Source organism: Ambystoma mexicanum, chromosome 12, assembly GCF_040938575.1.
Source record: "Ambystoma mexicanum isolate Mex_15411 chromosome 12, UKY_AmexF1_1, whole genome shotgun sequence".
Lineage (NCBI taxonomy): Eukaryota > Metazoa > Chordata > Amphibia > Caudata > Ambystomatidae > Ambystoma > Ambystoma mexicanum.
Genome location: NC_090936.1, coordinates 466,277,898 through 466,293,991, shown reverse-complemented (window position 1 = coordinate 466,293,991; position 16,094 = coordinate 466,277,898). Strand labels below are relative to the sequence as shown.

The following is a 16,094-nucleotide window of genomic DNA, read 5'->3' as shown; positions in this document are numbered from 1 at the left end:
AGTTGTCCCAATACGTGCAAAAGGATGACCATCCGGAACTTCTGGGATTTTTTGAATTTGTTGAGGTGGCGGAGGTCTAGAATGGGCCGCCAGCCGCCTGTCTTCTTTAGGACGAGGAAGTACCGCGAGTATACTCTGGAGCTCCAGAGCTTCTTTGGGACGAGTTCTATCGTGCCCTTCTTCAGCATTGCTCATACCTCCAGAAGCAGCTGTGGAATGTGGTTTAACTTCCTGGCCACTGGTGGAAAATGGGGACACTTCTTTTGGAACTCCAGACTGTGCCCATGGGCCAGGGCATCCAGCACTCAACGGTCAGTGGAGAGGGACTTCCACGCGCTGACGAAGTTCGCCAGCCGGCCTCCCACCGGGGTGCTCGGGTGGGGGCCCGATGTCACGGCCGGTTCAGTCTTGCTTTGCCGAGGCCTTGCCACCTTGGGCCCCTTGGCGATGACGACTGTGTCCACCGGCCTTGATGCGGCCTCTGTAGGCTTCTTGCGACGAAGAGCGGGCCGCCTGGTGGTATGATGAGGAGCTGCCGCCGAATCCTTTGGAAGAACCTTGAGACTTGCCCCCCAAGGTCCGAAAGGACGGTAGTCGCTGTTAGAGAGAGCCCAAGGTCCGGGCCATCTCGGTGTCCGCCTTGATGGCCTGCAGTGGCTCGTCCACTGCCTTGTAGAACAGGTTGTTCCCGTCGAAGGGCATGTCCAGTACCCTGGTCTGCATGTCCTGACGGAAGTCGGTGGCCCTGAGCCAACCACGCCGACGAAGGCAAACGCTGTTGCCCATCTAGCGAAAACCGGTGTCGGCGATGTCCGTGGCCACCGTGATGGTGTGGTCTGACACCACCTCGCCTTCCTGCAGGATTTCAATGGCTACCGCCCTCTTGTCGTCTGGGAGGAAGTCCAGGGGGGGAGCGATCTTAAACCACGGCTCCCTGTCGTAGCGGGCCACGATCGCGAGGGCGCTGGCCGCCTTGAAGGTCGTCGCTGCCGACGAGATGACCCGTCATCCCATGGCATCCAGCTTTTTCCCCTCGCCGTCTGGTGGAGAAGTGGAAGTTGATGCCGTCGCCCCTGCCGATTTCTTCTTGGCCGCCGCAGAGACCACCGAATCTGGGGATGGTTGTGCCCTGTGGCACATAGGTGCGGAGTCTGGGACCCGGTACTTCTTCTTGTACCGACCCCTCTTCGCAGGGGCCATGGACGGGTTCTTCAGAAGGGACAGTCCTTCGTCCCAGATGTCATCCAGTAACGGGACTGAGAGGACGGTCTTCCTCTTAGCCTCCCATCGTTGGTAGAGGAACCCCTCCTCCTTCTGCTCATCGGGGCATAGCTGGAAAAGCTCTGATGCCCAGGCGATTATGGCGTGAAAGGAGCCAATCTTGTCGGGAGGTGAAGCCCACGGAGGGGGTTATGGGAGATCCGTTCCGTCGTCACCACCGTTGTCCGTCCCTGTCGTCGCCTTATCGGTCTCATCCCTCGGTGGAGGGGATGGAGGTGAAGGATGGAAGGGTGGGGGAGGATGGACTCGTCTCCGCTTGGGTGGAGGACTCCCTGACGGTCCAGGCGCCGCTGGATCGGCCACCAGAGGCAAGGGTAGCCTCGTCCTTATCTTGGTGCACAGGGTTTGCAGTGCCAGCAAAATGTCATCCTGCCTGTCCGTCGGCGGCATTGGTTGCGACGGGAGCGCCGGCAGCGGCGTGGTGTCCGGTTCCTCGTCAATCTGCCGTTCTTCATCGGCTCCACCCTCGCTCTCTACGTCGGCCTCGTCAGGATCCTTCCCGCAGGCCCTCTCCTCGAACCTCTTGTCCAGGGTTGCCTTGATGACAGACAGCTCGTCCTCGGAAGAGGTATCTGAGTCCGTTAGGACTACCTCACCCCCCCCTCTTTCTCATCCCAGGGTTTCACAGGGGTCTTTTCGATAGGCTGGAAAGACGATTCCCTCCGGGGTGGCAGGGAAACTCTAGGCCTGGAAATCGTCCCCACTGGGGTCGCCTCCGCAGGCTTTGCCAGGGCCGCCACGACTCCCTCAATCGAGGCCTTAGCCAGGTGAATCTGGGCCTTCACGACCTTCGGCGCGTCTGAGGCCTTCACCGTGGGGGGAGGATCTCCGCCTCGCTTCCCCTTGGCTTTCTACATCGGACCTGCCGGGGCTTCTCCCGAAGCTTAGCCGGGTTCTCCGACTTCCTTTTCACTGAGCCGGAGCGTTGGCTCGTGGTTGACGGCATCAGTGACATTGCGCCCTGCCTCTTGATAGATTTTGGCAGGAACCATAATTGAATCTTGAGAAAATCAAGGCCCTAATTTGCAGACGCAAGCTACTATGCAAAATTCTACTCCTTGCCCATGCTAGATTCCATGAGAGCCCTCACAGCCTGAACGTAAACGAAGAAACCATGGCCCAGTGCCAGGATTTCTTTAGTACCAAGTGATGATTTAATTGCCCACAATGTGGCTGTCAAACAGTGTTGTTCACCCGCGAATCTAGGTTATCACTGTTGCAGCTAACTGATGTCAAAACAGTGTTGTTAGACGTGAATTTCAGTTATCACTGTTGGAGCTAAATGATGTCAAAACAGTGTTGTCCGTCAGTGAATTTAGGTTATCACTGTTGCAGCTAAATGAGGTCCGAGATATAGGGCCTCATTACACGGATGGCGGTAAGGTTTTCTATTCCTGGGCTGGCCTTTGCGGGTTGCGGGATTTAACGCCTGCTTTTTGCAAGCGTTAAAAACCAACCCGCAAAGGGACCCAGGGAGCTAATTACGGTACCGCAATTTGCGGTACCGTAATTAGCGCCTTCCCCATTCCCAATGAGCCCTATGGGGCAAAAATGGGAATGGGGAAGGGAAATGGTGGAAGGGGGAATTACCGCCCTGCCAACCTTGGAATGGGGCGGTAATTCCCCTTTCCGCCAAGGCGGTGGCGGTATTTTACCGGCATGAACCGCCATCCGTGTAATGAGGCCCAATGTCAGCTCATATTGAATTTTATTTTTCTCTTTGTTCAAGTGAGTTTTGCAGTATTGTTTTCTTTACCCAAGCTGCTTTTCAAAACAGAGAGTTAGGCATTACAATTATGGAATGCCTCCCCCTTTCCAGAAGCCAAACTTTGGATTCCACTTCCTGTTCTTTGTAGAACTCATGCACCAGAACAGAGTCAAAACTATAGTGATTGCCATTCCTGTTTAGAATTCTGTGCGCTGTATCTATGGATATTAATCATGTCCTGGCAAGACACCAGAAATATAGCCACACTCACTGTATCTATATATATATATATATATATATTCACTGAAAAAACTTTAGTCAAGGGACAATTAAGGATAACATGTACAGTGGCCACATGGCCAAAGGGCCAGGACTAGTGGGCTCAAAAGAAACCTACTGTTCACCCCTCTCTGGTCTGTTATTGTTTATTTCCAACAGAGAAACCTATTGGTGCAACATGTACAGTGGCTGAAGGCTGTGGCCAGCCGAAGGCCATGGCTAGTGGCCCTTGGATATACTATGGAATTACAGAATCCTTGAAATTCACTGAAAAAAATGTTAGTTAAGGGACAGTTAAGGTGATCAGAATTAACACAACAAAACCCTTGAAATTCAGCGGATGTGGGAAGCGATGATCATCTTAACTCTGCGTCCCCTTAAGGGTCTACCTTTGACCCCTCCCTGAAGGGTGGGTCAGATGGGGACGTTCGTTTAGAGGGAAATCCCATCAGCAGAACAGAAAAGATGGTTGACGAGTAGGACACGTTTATAGTTATTGTGGTGTGTTTTATGAATGAAAAGGGGTCCCTGTTGGGATCCTTCAATAATACACCTATGTGTTTGCGTTGCATGGTGTGGTAGAAAGCAAGAATTCAGTGCGCAACCCATCTCCTGTTTTAACATCTTTTAAATTGCAGGTTTTGTAGCGCCCCTTCATATTCAGCTGGTCTGGGTGATGGGGAGGGTTACAGGACGGATCATACCTGGCCTGGCATAGGGAAAGCACACTCCCTTGCCCACTGTGGGTGCAGAAAAGCAGGGGCTACACCAGGTTTGTTACCTAGTGTCCTGAAATAGAACCTCTTCTTCATTAAATTGTGTTTTGGCTACTCGCCCCAGTTACACATATTCAATGGGCCTCATTACGAGGTTGGCTGCAACTTCGTCACACTGAATATGCCACCTGACTTCTCGGTGCCACTGGTACATAAAGGTCCCAGCGGAGCGAGAAATCAGGCGGCAGATTTTGTAAGTCCCCATTCCCGTGGAGACCCATAGGACTCCATGGGAACGGAGACTCAGAAGCACCAGCACTGACAGTGCTTCTGCGAAGGGTCTGCCTGCAGGGCCTGATGCTCCCTGCAGGGTCACACCTGCCGGGCTCAACGGCACATGCAGGCAGACAGAGCCGGCCTTGGGGGGGGGGCGAGCTGGGCGACTGCCCGGGGCGCCACGCCCCCACAGGGTGCCTTTTGCCCCTGCCACGCCAGCTCGGGGGAGTCTTTCAAGGGCTCCCCCCAAGCTGGCGTTGTGGGACAAGGCGCCGCAGGCGACCTTTTACTGTAAAAGGTGCCCGCGGCGGTGGGTGCATTTAAATGCGCCCCTCCGTCGTGGACACTTTTCACAAGAAAAGGCGCCATTAGCCCCCCACCACGCCAGCTCCGAGGAGTCTTTCAAGCGCTACCCCGAGCTGGCGCAGTGGCAGAATGTGTGGCAGGCGCCTCATTGTCATTGATTGAACCCGCGATGGCAGGCTCATTAAATGACAATGGGGTGCTAACGTCACCGCCTGAACGAGGAGGTTAAAAAAAAAATGTTGCCCATCCTGGCCCCGCCCCCTTCTGCCCTACCCCCTGTTAACCAGGGGGACGCGGTGGGCGAGGGCGCCAGTTCGCCCAGGGTGCTGCTGCCCTTAAGGCCGGCCCTGCAGGCAGACTCGTAGTGTGGTGGTCTAGAAACAAGGATGCCTGTAAGCTTACTGGCACCCTTGTTTCCGGACACCACACTTGTAATGCGCCAGTTCGCCCAGGGTGCTGCTGCCCTTAAGGCCGGCCCTGCAGGCAGACTCGTAGTGTGGTGGTCTAGAAACAAGGATGCCTGTAAGCTTACTGGCACCCTTGTTTCCGGACACCACACTTGTAATGCGCCAGTTCGCCCAGGGTGCTGCTGCCCTTAAGGCCGGCCCTGCAGGCAGACTCGTAGTGTGGTGGTCTAGAAACAAGGATGCCTGTAAGCTTACTGGCACCCTTGTTTCCGGACACCACACTTGTAATGCGGCCAATATTAAACGACTCTCTTTCAACAGCTCCGGAACTTTCTTGTACTCAAATGAATGAAAAGCGAGACTGAAATCTGTACTTTTCCGATTAAATACCAACCTCTCTCAGCAGGGGCCGGCTGTGCATGCTGCGCATGTGCAAGGACTCCATTTGCTCTCACCTGGTCATACTCTGAAGCTCCGGGATACAGCGGCCAGCCCAGGAATAGTTCTGCAATGACGCAGCCCAGTGACCACATGTCGATCGCTTCACAGAACGGCAAGCCCAGGATGATCTCGGGAGCCCTGCGGGAGACAGGAGATGGGGGGTTATTGGTGGAGAGCGCAGGTGCGTGCAGCATGGCAGAAGCCGTCGAGCAGTGACGCAGTCGCCTCCTCTGAGAGACAGCAAACGACATGGAGTCAGAGGAGAAGCGGACACAGAACAGGGGCCTCAGGAACGGACGCACAGACTGTGCATCTTTGCTGTTGTCATCATTTGGCATATAGGTTTATGGATCCCCGTTAAAAACCAACGCATGTGAATTTACATCTAAATCATTTCACAGAAAGGCTACACACACTGTAACGTTAAAACACTTTTGGCTACGGCTATTGGTAAAAGAGATCAGATTTTCATAACACAGCTAGCATCAAATGTCGAGTATCCGCTCCAAAAAAATCATTTAAACAGGAACAGAAACCTAAATGTAGAAATTTAAGGTCATTTGACATTGGTCAAAGATATTTGAATTTAGAGGTAATAATACACTGTCAATATTGTAGGAGTTTAGAATGTTCCTGTCAAGTAATTTGTGGGGGGGGGGGGGGAATTCAGGTGTGAAGGACTGTTGCTCAAATCCAGTGGTAAACGTATATGATTTTAAACATTCTTTGTCAAGGACTTGAAGTTATTACCTGAAAGATCGAGCTGAATGGTGCAATTTTAAGCACTTTTGTGCTTCTTTGTTGACAGATTTACATTAAGACTTAAAAGACCATTTAAAAAAAGTTCAAAGGTGACATTTTAAAGGACCTTTCCTTGGGCACATTTCGAAAATCAGGCAGAAATAGACAGACATTGATCACAATGTGCAAATGCAAGAATTCGCCTTTGGGAATGTTATTGAGATAATAGCATGATTTAAAAAGACTAGACAATAAACTGAAATGTTTCCCCCTGTCCAGACCAATGCAGCTTTATTTTAGGAGCATGGGAAAGATGAAAAGGCAGCCCACCCTGCCTGGGATTCAAATCTCCTATCTGAAGGCAACACATACATCTCTACAGCAGGGGCTTAGCTTACTGAACTATCTTGCTAAAAATCAAATGTTACAGAGAACTTGCATATTAAAGGCCAAATTCAGAATAATTCTTATCATAGAGGTTACTCCTCACTAGTGTCAAAAACAAATGTCCAAGCGCTACAGAACGATGGTGATCAGTTGTAGAGTGAGCAGTGGCTCCGAAAATTCACATCAGGAGCTCATCGTTATCAATAACCTAGTATCTATTACCTCAGTGTAATCAATGGTTACGCATAATCAGTGGATCGGTATCAACGGCTCGGGATGCTCGGCAGTTGAGCTTCATGAGTGGTCTGGTATCCTCAGTGGCTCTGTGTCATCGGTGGCACAGTATTATCAGTGGCAACGTTGATCAGTCGCTTGAAATTGGCTTGTTAATATCAATATCTCAATATTCTTAGCTCAGCATTGCCAACTGCTCAGTATCATCGGTTTACCCAATTTGACCAAAAAAAATTTATGAATAGGAGATTTGATCGAAGATTTGTTCCAATATGAACATTACGATCAAATCTCCCATTCGAATGGCATTATAGTGAACAAGAGGAGTGGGGGCCACGGGGGTGTCCCCCGAACTCTTGTTCACTTTAATGTCAGCAGGGGTTGCGGGGGTGTCCCCCCCCCACCACCCGACCGCTTAAAGATTTAAACAAAAACAAAAAAAGGTAAGGTCCCTGCTGCGTCGGTTTCTGATCCCCTCAGCCACCTCTACCCCTTCTCTCATACCAGACTGTTTGGCCGCAATTCAAGAATGGTGTACCACCAATGATCTCTGCCTTAATGCCATTAAGACTGAGATGCTCCTCATTGGGGCACCTGTTCCCTCCTTTCCTCTCCCTCTCTGGCCGCCCACTCTGGGCCCTCTTCCTGCTCCTTCCTGTGCGGCCAAGAACCTTGGTGTCATCCTCAACTCCACCCTGTCCTTCTCTTCTCACATCTGTGACGTGTCTAAGAAGTCAAACTATCACCTGCACCTTCTCAGAGGTATTTTTCCTTTTCTCACTTTCCCCAGAAGCTCACCATCTCCAGAGCTCTGGTCCTCTCTAGACTGGACTACTGCAACAGCCTCTTTCTAAATCTGCCTGCCTCTACGCTTCAACCTTTACAACTTATCCAGAACAGTGTGGTGGATTAGTTGGGAGATGACCAACTTCTCCAAACATTTGCCCAAGAAGGGGGTAGTGGATATAGGGTAGCAGTTAGCCAGGAAGGAAGGGTCTGCAGTTGTCGTTTTTAGGAAGGAGTGCACAAGGGTCTTCCTGAGGGGTGAAGGAAAGGAGCCAGTGGCGAAAGAATGATTACAGAACTCAGCCAAGGAGGGAGTGAGAGAGGCAATGTTGCCCTTGATAGTTCTAGAGGTGCAGGGGAGCACCTGTCTGGACGAGACTTTTATAGAGCAAACTGTCTTGGTGACCTCATCCGGTGCTATGGGTGTGAAGGAGGAGTGAGGGGGGGAAGGAGAGAGGGACCAAGGGAGACCTGGGTACAGCGGAAGGAGTGGGGGAAGAAGAGGGAGAGGACAGGATGTCCTGAGTTTTGGTAATTAAGTGAATGGCCAAGGACGTGCAGAGGGCCTGGGAAGGAAGAGGTGAAATGGAGACAGAGGTAGGATTGGCAGATTTTGAAAAGTTCAGCCGTATTGTTTGTGGCCCCAGAGATGCGAGCTTGGATGTGGGTCGGTTTTTTGCAGCAGATGGAGAATCTGTATTGCCTTTGGAGCAGCTGACAGGTCAGTTTGTCAGTGGATGAGCTAAAAGCCAACCACATTCGTTCATTGACTTTGCACTTGCGCTTAAGCGAGGCTAGGTCGGTGTCATACCAGCCATTGCACTTGGAGGCAGGCTTCAAGCGGATCCTCATGGCAGGGGCAAGGATATCAAGAGTGTTGGAAATGGAGAGGTGAAGGTTAGCAAGGGAAGAGTCAGTATGGGAGTCAATAGCAGGAGTGTGGGGGTAATGAAGGAGGCGGCAAAAGCAGCAACTGACACTTGCTTCATTGGTTGAATAACAGAGAAGGAGACTGGCAGTGAAGGCAGAGGCTTAGCCGGGGAGCTAGGGAGCTCAAGAAAGATGGAGAGGAGAGCAAGGTCAGACCAGGAGAGAGGGGTAGTGAAAGGGTTAGAGAGAGAGATTAGCTGTGATAAGGGCATCCAGGGTGTGTCCGGCTGGGTGGGTTGGGCCAAAGGGAAAAATGGTGAGGGACAGAGAGTTGCAGAGGTTGCGGAAGGGTAGAGTGGCTGCGTCAGAAGAGTCTAGATGATATTAAATTATCCAAGGAGGAGCAGTTTAGAGGTAGAAGTCAGAAGGTAGGAGGCGAGGTCGGCCCACTTCAAGAGGAAGAGGGAGCTCAGCCCCGTGGTCCTGTAAATGGTAGTGAGAGTGAGCAAGAGGCAAGGAGAGACACAGAGCTTACTAACAAGACATTCAAAGGAGGAGTAGGACTGAGTGGGTATGACGGAAGCCGGGATACATTCAGGGAAGACAAGAGCCACTCCACCTGCAGACTGATTGGACCTGGATTTGGAGAGGATCTACTAGCGCTCAGGAAGGAGAGTGTGAAAAACAGTGACGGAGCTGGCATTGAACCAAGTCTTATTGAGTGCGAGGACATCGAGGTCCCAGTCTTCAAGCAGGTGACAGATGTCAGAGGAGTATTATACAGCAGAGCAAGAGTTGAGGGTAGCAAGGTGAAGCAGATTACCACCTTTTAAAGGTCTTCTGAGGCGGAGTACCGAGACTGGCTACAACCGTTGGTGGGGCAGGGGGGAAAGAGGCCTGGGGCATGGCAGAAAGAGGAGTGGCAGGAGGAGGGAGGGGCAGGAGGAGGGAGGAAGTTATTGAGAGATGGAAGACGCCTGTCAAGAAGGACGATGTTGGGCTGGGAGCCTTGGGCCATGATAGTGCCATTCTGGTAAACATTAATGATGCCCCTAGATGATAGGAAGTATGCCAAGAAAACTTCCAAACTGGTTTCACCATTAATGGGAGATGAAGAAAAAGGAGAGAGGATATCGATTACATGGGGAATCCATAGGTCAGGAGAGTGCACAGCAAAGATGATGTCAGTAGTGCTCTGCCTGGAGGAAGCACTGATGCAGGTGTCAGCAATTGGGGAATCCTGGGTTGGAGAACAGGTGTGCTTGCTTATATTTGCTCCTTCCAGGCTTAGATAGAGGGGTAGGAAAGGCAACAGAGTAGCAATTAGAATAGATGGGAAGGTTAGCGACCACAATAGTTACAAAGGGGGGCCAGGGGGTGGAGAGTAGAAGAAGGGACTGCACAGTGCATGAGGAACTCACCAAGCGGCCTAGAGGCAATCAGTTGAGGGAGAGTCACAAGCAGCAAGTGGAACAGAACATCAAGCGTAATGAGGAAAAGCAGAGCCTCAGTTTCAAGGAAGCAAGACAGGATCACAAAAGCGGGGGCAAGCTGCCAATAACGAGAGCATGCAGAAGAGGTAATCAGGATAACAAGTTAAAGGTAAAAAGGCATAGCAATTGAACAGCAGTATCATGCAGATGGAGCTAGAATTCTGTCCCACGCTCAGTAGATAGGCCATGCAAATTGAAAAGCCTGAGGAATTGGGGAAAGGGAAGTGACATCAGCGTTTGAGAAGAGTTAAAAGATTTTAAACACCATTAGATTCAATTATCCAGCAACACAGTCAAAATGCAGCAAAATGCAGTTAAAAAGGCAGATGAAATCACAGCTAGATTCGAATTTCCAGTAGTTCAGAGAAATGCAGTAAAATTAGTTTAACAGGCCATTATTGGATTACATTGGTGTAATGGAGCAAGAAATACTATTTAGTGTGTCGGACGATCATGCCGCAGCATTTCCAGTTGTCATGCAAACCACAAAGTCAGCTTTATGGCACCCCAACACTCACTCTCTTCTCTGTTGCAATGGTGTTGGCGATATTTTGGTGGCTGTTTCACCAAAATGCGCCAAAAAAAAAAAACATACATGCATCATAAGGTTACAACTCAGGGAAGCACCTGGAGAAAGGGGCAGAGAAAGAAGCGGGCGGTCAGCAAATAGTCCCAGATTTCAAATGATTAGTAAAGGTATATTTTGATCAGAAAGCCAGTAGAAGGCAGACTGAAAATGAAAGTGCACTGAGGAATAAAGCATGGAAGGCGAAAGGGATGAGGAGAGGAGACTCGTGAAGAGGAAGAACTGATAGCTCAGGGGCAACGTGCTCGCCTTGGAAGCAAGACGACACTGAGCACCTCAGGTTCAATCCCGGGTCTGCGCTTAGAAACCTCTGGGTATTCAGCGCATTATAAATAACCTATCATATCATCTTCTGTCAAGGACCGAAGTGGAACTGATGGGTGATGAGAGAAATGCAGGCACGGCAGGGTAGAGAGGCCACGAAATCCTAAGGGGAACACTTACAAACAGGGAGGGTAGGAGCTGCTATTCATTGAGAGTAGTGTGGGGACAGAAAGGGGTAATGGTGCTTGCAAAGGGGAAGGGGCATACAACTTAATAAACCACAGTGTCCAGTCCAGAACATCTACTGCTAAAGTGAGACAGAGGCAATGATAACAGTCATTCTAATGGCAATATATTTTCTATGATCCTGACTAGCAAAAGTTCAATGTTGACAAATCTATTTCCTGGCCCATAATTTAAAACCGAAATTATTTCTGCTTGCACAGGATTAATTACATTTCTATTTGCATACTCGCCATCTATTTGACAGCCAATAGACAGTGTAGGAAATATATTAGAGAGACATTAAAGAGCCGCCAGTTGTCTGCCGTGCATTCATTTGTGTGTCTCGGCACAGTAAGTGTATATTGGGCACATACATGTTTTTATAGTTGTAGAGGGGAATTCTCCGGGGAACACTGGCAGACTCAAAAGTATTGGATTATTTTATCTGCTTCCCTTCAAAACCGCCTGGATCATCTTTCGGATAGTCTGTTCAATGCTAAAGTTCCTTGTGATTTTTAGCTTCTATGTGATTTAGTCACGTACGAAATCATCGAAAAGCATTTAACCGAAAAACAAACTATCACAAAGCAAATTTCCCATAGAGCTTATGTGGGCACATATATATCCGATTTAACTGCTGCACCGTGCTTTTTTCTGCAAAAAAGGGGTTTTCATCGTCCCCTTACCATTGTAGGTAGCCTTGCCGATGTAAAAGGGAAACTGAATGTGTTTTCTGCTTTCGCGCCCTTCGGACTAAATCTCGCGAGATCACAGCATAGCCGAAAAAAACCTTTGTAAAGCAGCCATTTATTTATTAACTTAAACATTTATATAAGCGCACCAAGCACGTGGACGTCAAGGCGCTTACATACTGACAAAGCTGACGTGGGTCTATATGAAGGAAGTGGGGGATACCCGGCAATCCCCCTTGACTTCTACACCCCCAATCACGTTGCGAGTCAATAGAAATGAAGCTTGTACAGGCATACAGTAAGCTGCCAGTCGATGCGAAGCATGAACACTTCCTAAACATGGGCTAGATCGGATTCACATCTGCTAGATAAACAAAGGGTAAGATGAGGACAGTTGAAATCCTGAGGCCACGATTTCTCCACGATCAAATTCACATTCATGCAAGGGTGTTTCCCGGTGGGCCTCTGCACCCTGGGCCTCTTTTCTGTGGTACTTCCAAATTTTCTCATAGGAAAAGCATTGGGCTTGCTGAAAATTAGTCATATGGGGCCACTTTGAAGTTTATTTCCTGGGCCTCTTTTGGTCCCCAGTAATTGTTTCCAGGGCCTTTTAATACGATGAAAACAATTCAATCACATCTCCTGCTTTTTCGACTTGTATTTTGTGATTTTCTCATATTTTATCATGTTGCTATCTAATGTTTTATGTGAGCAGTAAGTACGCTGCATGACAATTGGCGAAGTCCAAACACTATCACATAAATGTAATAAAATAACACATACATATAGGTTTTTGGACAATACATGTTGAAAAACGTGCTTTATCACGCACCGTTTGGCCAAATTGTGTAAGTTTTGAAGGGTGTCTCTCTTTCAGCACTTGCTTGTTGGCTGACATGGCGAACTGGGTGATGAGGGCCCATTTGGTGAGAAATGTCTCTATCATTCCAGACTGCTAATCTGGCGGCTGGTCCTACAGACGTGTCCAGTGAGTACTCCGACCAGTACATACACGCGAACGTTGATGTGAACCCTCTATTTCTGTCTTAAATCTGTCCTAAAATTCATCAGTCAAATAATGCCCAGACCCCTCCTCTTTGACCTGCAGAGCACGCAGCTCTTTTCTCGGCTGCAACAAAAGCACAGTAAATGCCATGTGCACCTCTTTCTGGGCCTGCGCCGCCTTCTGCCGTTCCTGTTCCAAGGTCCGCAGTCGGGTTAAAGTTCTATACACACAGTGCATTAAATGGGCAGGTACTTGCCAATCCCGGGTACCTGTTTTGTTTGAAAGACATGGTAGCGACATTTCTCTCCAGCAAGGCAACACTTGGAGACACACCAGCACTTTGCAACAGTAAACAGGTCTTCGGGGATAGTGGGTACCTGCACGTATGTGTTTCTATTTTAAGCACTGTCTACATGTTTACTCTGCCTACTGCATCTGCTGCTCTTGTTGTTCAGCGTTTTGATGGATCGTGCACTTCCTTCCTGAAAACCTGCACCCTTTCTTATTCAATTAATGAGATCCAGGGCTCTGTTAAAGCCAGGTGTAAGTGCCCTTTGATAGCTGGGATTTGCATGTAGCCGACCTGTAGGTAAAAATGAAGGAAGGAATGACTAACTAGCAACCTGTGTAGAACCGAAGACGGGCAAACACCTCAACGCGCGCATGCGCACGTCAGAATCTCCCAAGAAGGGCACGCACCTCAACGCGCGCATGCGCATGCCAAATCTCCGGGGGAAGCCTAGGGAAACAGTTATCCACAACCAGTCCTTGCTTGCATATAAATGAAGAATGCCCCCGAATCTATAAAGGGTTAATGACCTTAATCAACAGCGCGATGGGGTTTTTAGGATGAAACACAACCTGTAAATGAAATGGATAACGAGCACATACTTTAACTGGGGTGATTTATATTCGGGAAACCTACTGGGGTCAGACCCCAGCGGCGCTTGCTGGTTATGCAATCGGCACCTCCCTCGAAAGTGAGAGCAAGTAACATATCACGCCAAATATCTCCTGTCGCGGTAAACTGTTAGTGACAGCCTAGGTAAGAACTTCACTGACTGCAGCACTCTGGTGAGCCATAGCTCTCAACCATTTGTGTCACAAAGGCGGGTGAAAACACCCGATTTTATTTTTGGCAGGTGAGAGGCCCATTGAAACGAATGGGGGTACTGGAGGCTTGGCGGGTGAGTCAGCTGTTTACAAGGCGGGTGACACCCGCCAAAAGCGTGTGAGTTGAGAGCTATGGGTGAGCATACAAATCTGTATAATAAATATTAAATATATAAATATGGCAGCAGCAGAGTGATCAGTATTTAAACAGTGAATGGTATGAACATTGCCTCCATGGCCTACACCACCTTCCAGTTACTGGCGCGCCACCGCAGAGGAGGAGCCCTGCACATTTAATTGAATACATTAAGGATGGATTCAGGCTTTTATAAGCAATAAACACTGTTAAACATCTAACATCCGCCCCTAACGCGAAATAAAATAAGTCCGAAAACACTTGTAGCTGGGCGGTAAAAACGGCATGCAAGTGTCACCAAGTGTCCTGCAACACAGTGTTCTTTACATCCCTAACATCACTGTAACTTACTAGCTTCCTGTGAAACCAAACAAATACCCCCTGTGGTAGATGCGGTCTACCACACAACAATGTATTACCACACAGACAGTTCCATGTGATTATGTTGACGTGAAAAAGTCGCCAGGTAGGCGACTTTCCTTTGCTGACCCCTAAAATTCTTTCCGCAAATATTCTAGGAAGAGTATAATTATATATTATTACATCCAATCCTAGAATATTTGGGGAACGTGTTTGATTGTCTGGATGGTGACATTTATAAGGAAATGTCGCCACCTGGAAGCCATTTTCACGGCGACATCATCACTGCACACACCACATAGACACAGAAAAAAAAGGACAGAGTCAAAGAGGATACATACCTTAAACACCACAAAACTGCTTTTACTCTGCCAGGGAAAGGTGAAAGCATCTGTATTTCATGTGACAACAAAAAAACGTTTGCCTTACTGCATAACCCCACTTCTAAAATAAGCTGGGCTAGCCGGGGTGTAATATTGTACCCAAAAAACACACCATTTTCCATCATAGGATCTCAGGGCCCAAATGACCGAGCGGCCACTTCATTAGCCACCTCCTCTGAGACACCAGCAACCTAGTAAAATCCTTGCCCACCTCACTAAACCTTTGTGAATAACCCAAACTGGTAAAGTGCATGAACTCGTTCACATGGAGTTGGGTTTTTTTCGCTCTCTTTTTTCCCTAGTTTTACAATTAAGCAGTTAAAAGAGGCCAAATATCCCTTGAACTTAGAGGGGGCGAATCAGTAGCAAATGCTGTCTGCAACCCCCGTCAAGTAACGTCAGATGTCGTTCCTCTGAAAACAAGGGAAATGTGATAGACAGCCCTGGCTGCAGCCCGTAGGGGGCCTAGAGGGACAGCCTGCATAGCGGGCCACCCCTCTGGCCACACCCAACCCCAAACCCCCAGGATACCTAGCACCTCTCCTCCTCCTCCCTTGGAGTTGGAAGGGGCATCCCCGGGCCCAGCCACATCTGGCTTCGTCTCCGGGGAGCAGTTATAAGGCAGGGGCTGCTGGGCTCTTTCACCATCAGCCACGGATTCAACATCAACAATTCCACGGGAACCGTTTTCTTGGATGTCGCCAAAGCATTCGACTGAGTCTGGCACAAGGGACTGCTGCACAAGATGATCGTCCAGGGATTTCCAAACTATCTGGTGAAGACGATTGCAAGCTACCTGGGAGACCGCACCATCCATGTCGCTATTCGGTCTGAGATGTCCTCATCACATCCAATCTGAGGCGGCGTGCCACAAGGACGAACCACAGACCCGTCCTGTTCAACATCTTCACCAACAACATCCCGACGGATCTCCACAAGACCGACCTGGCACTGTATAAGGACAATGTTGCAGTCATCTTCCAGTCGTTCAGCGAAACGGAAGTGGCGAAGAACCTGCAAGCTCACTGGATACCATCTTGCCGTGTTACAGCGATTGGTGGATAGAACTCAACACCAGCAAGACAAATGCCACGCTGTTCACCAGAAAGAAGATCAAGGAGCACCCGCACATCAGCCTCAATGGGGAGACCATCAAGTGGGGGAGCAGCAGCCGTTACCTCGGTGTGACCCTGGACAGCAAACTGAACTGGAGAAGCCATATCAAGAATACTCAGCAGAAGGCAACAGGAAAGATGGCAGCCCTGTACCCACTCCTGAAGACCAGGTCCATGCCCCGCCAGACAAAAATGAACATCTACAAGGCGATCATCAGACCTAACCTGACGTATGCCTCCCTAGCACACAGACCACAAAGAATCCAAACCCACAACCTCATACTCAACA

At 49.3% G+C, this 16,094-nt stretch overlaps 1 protein-coding gene across 5 annotated transcripts in view; it reads right to left on the bottom strand.

Moving 5' to 3' along the window:
- HIPK2 (homeodomain interacting protein kinase 2) overlaps positions 1-16,094 on the bottom strand; it is a 668,258-nt gene that overhangs the window by 227,401 nt on the left and 424,763 nt on the right. For all 5 annotated transcript variants that reach the window (XM_069628730.1, XM_069628733.1, XM_069628732.1 and 2 more), the window contains exon 3: positions 5,429-5,552. In XM_069628730.1, the coding sequence (XP_069484831.1) occupies positions 5,429-5,552 (124 nt within the window). The remainder of the gene's footprint in view (positions 1-5,428; positions 5,553-16,094) is intronic.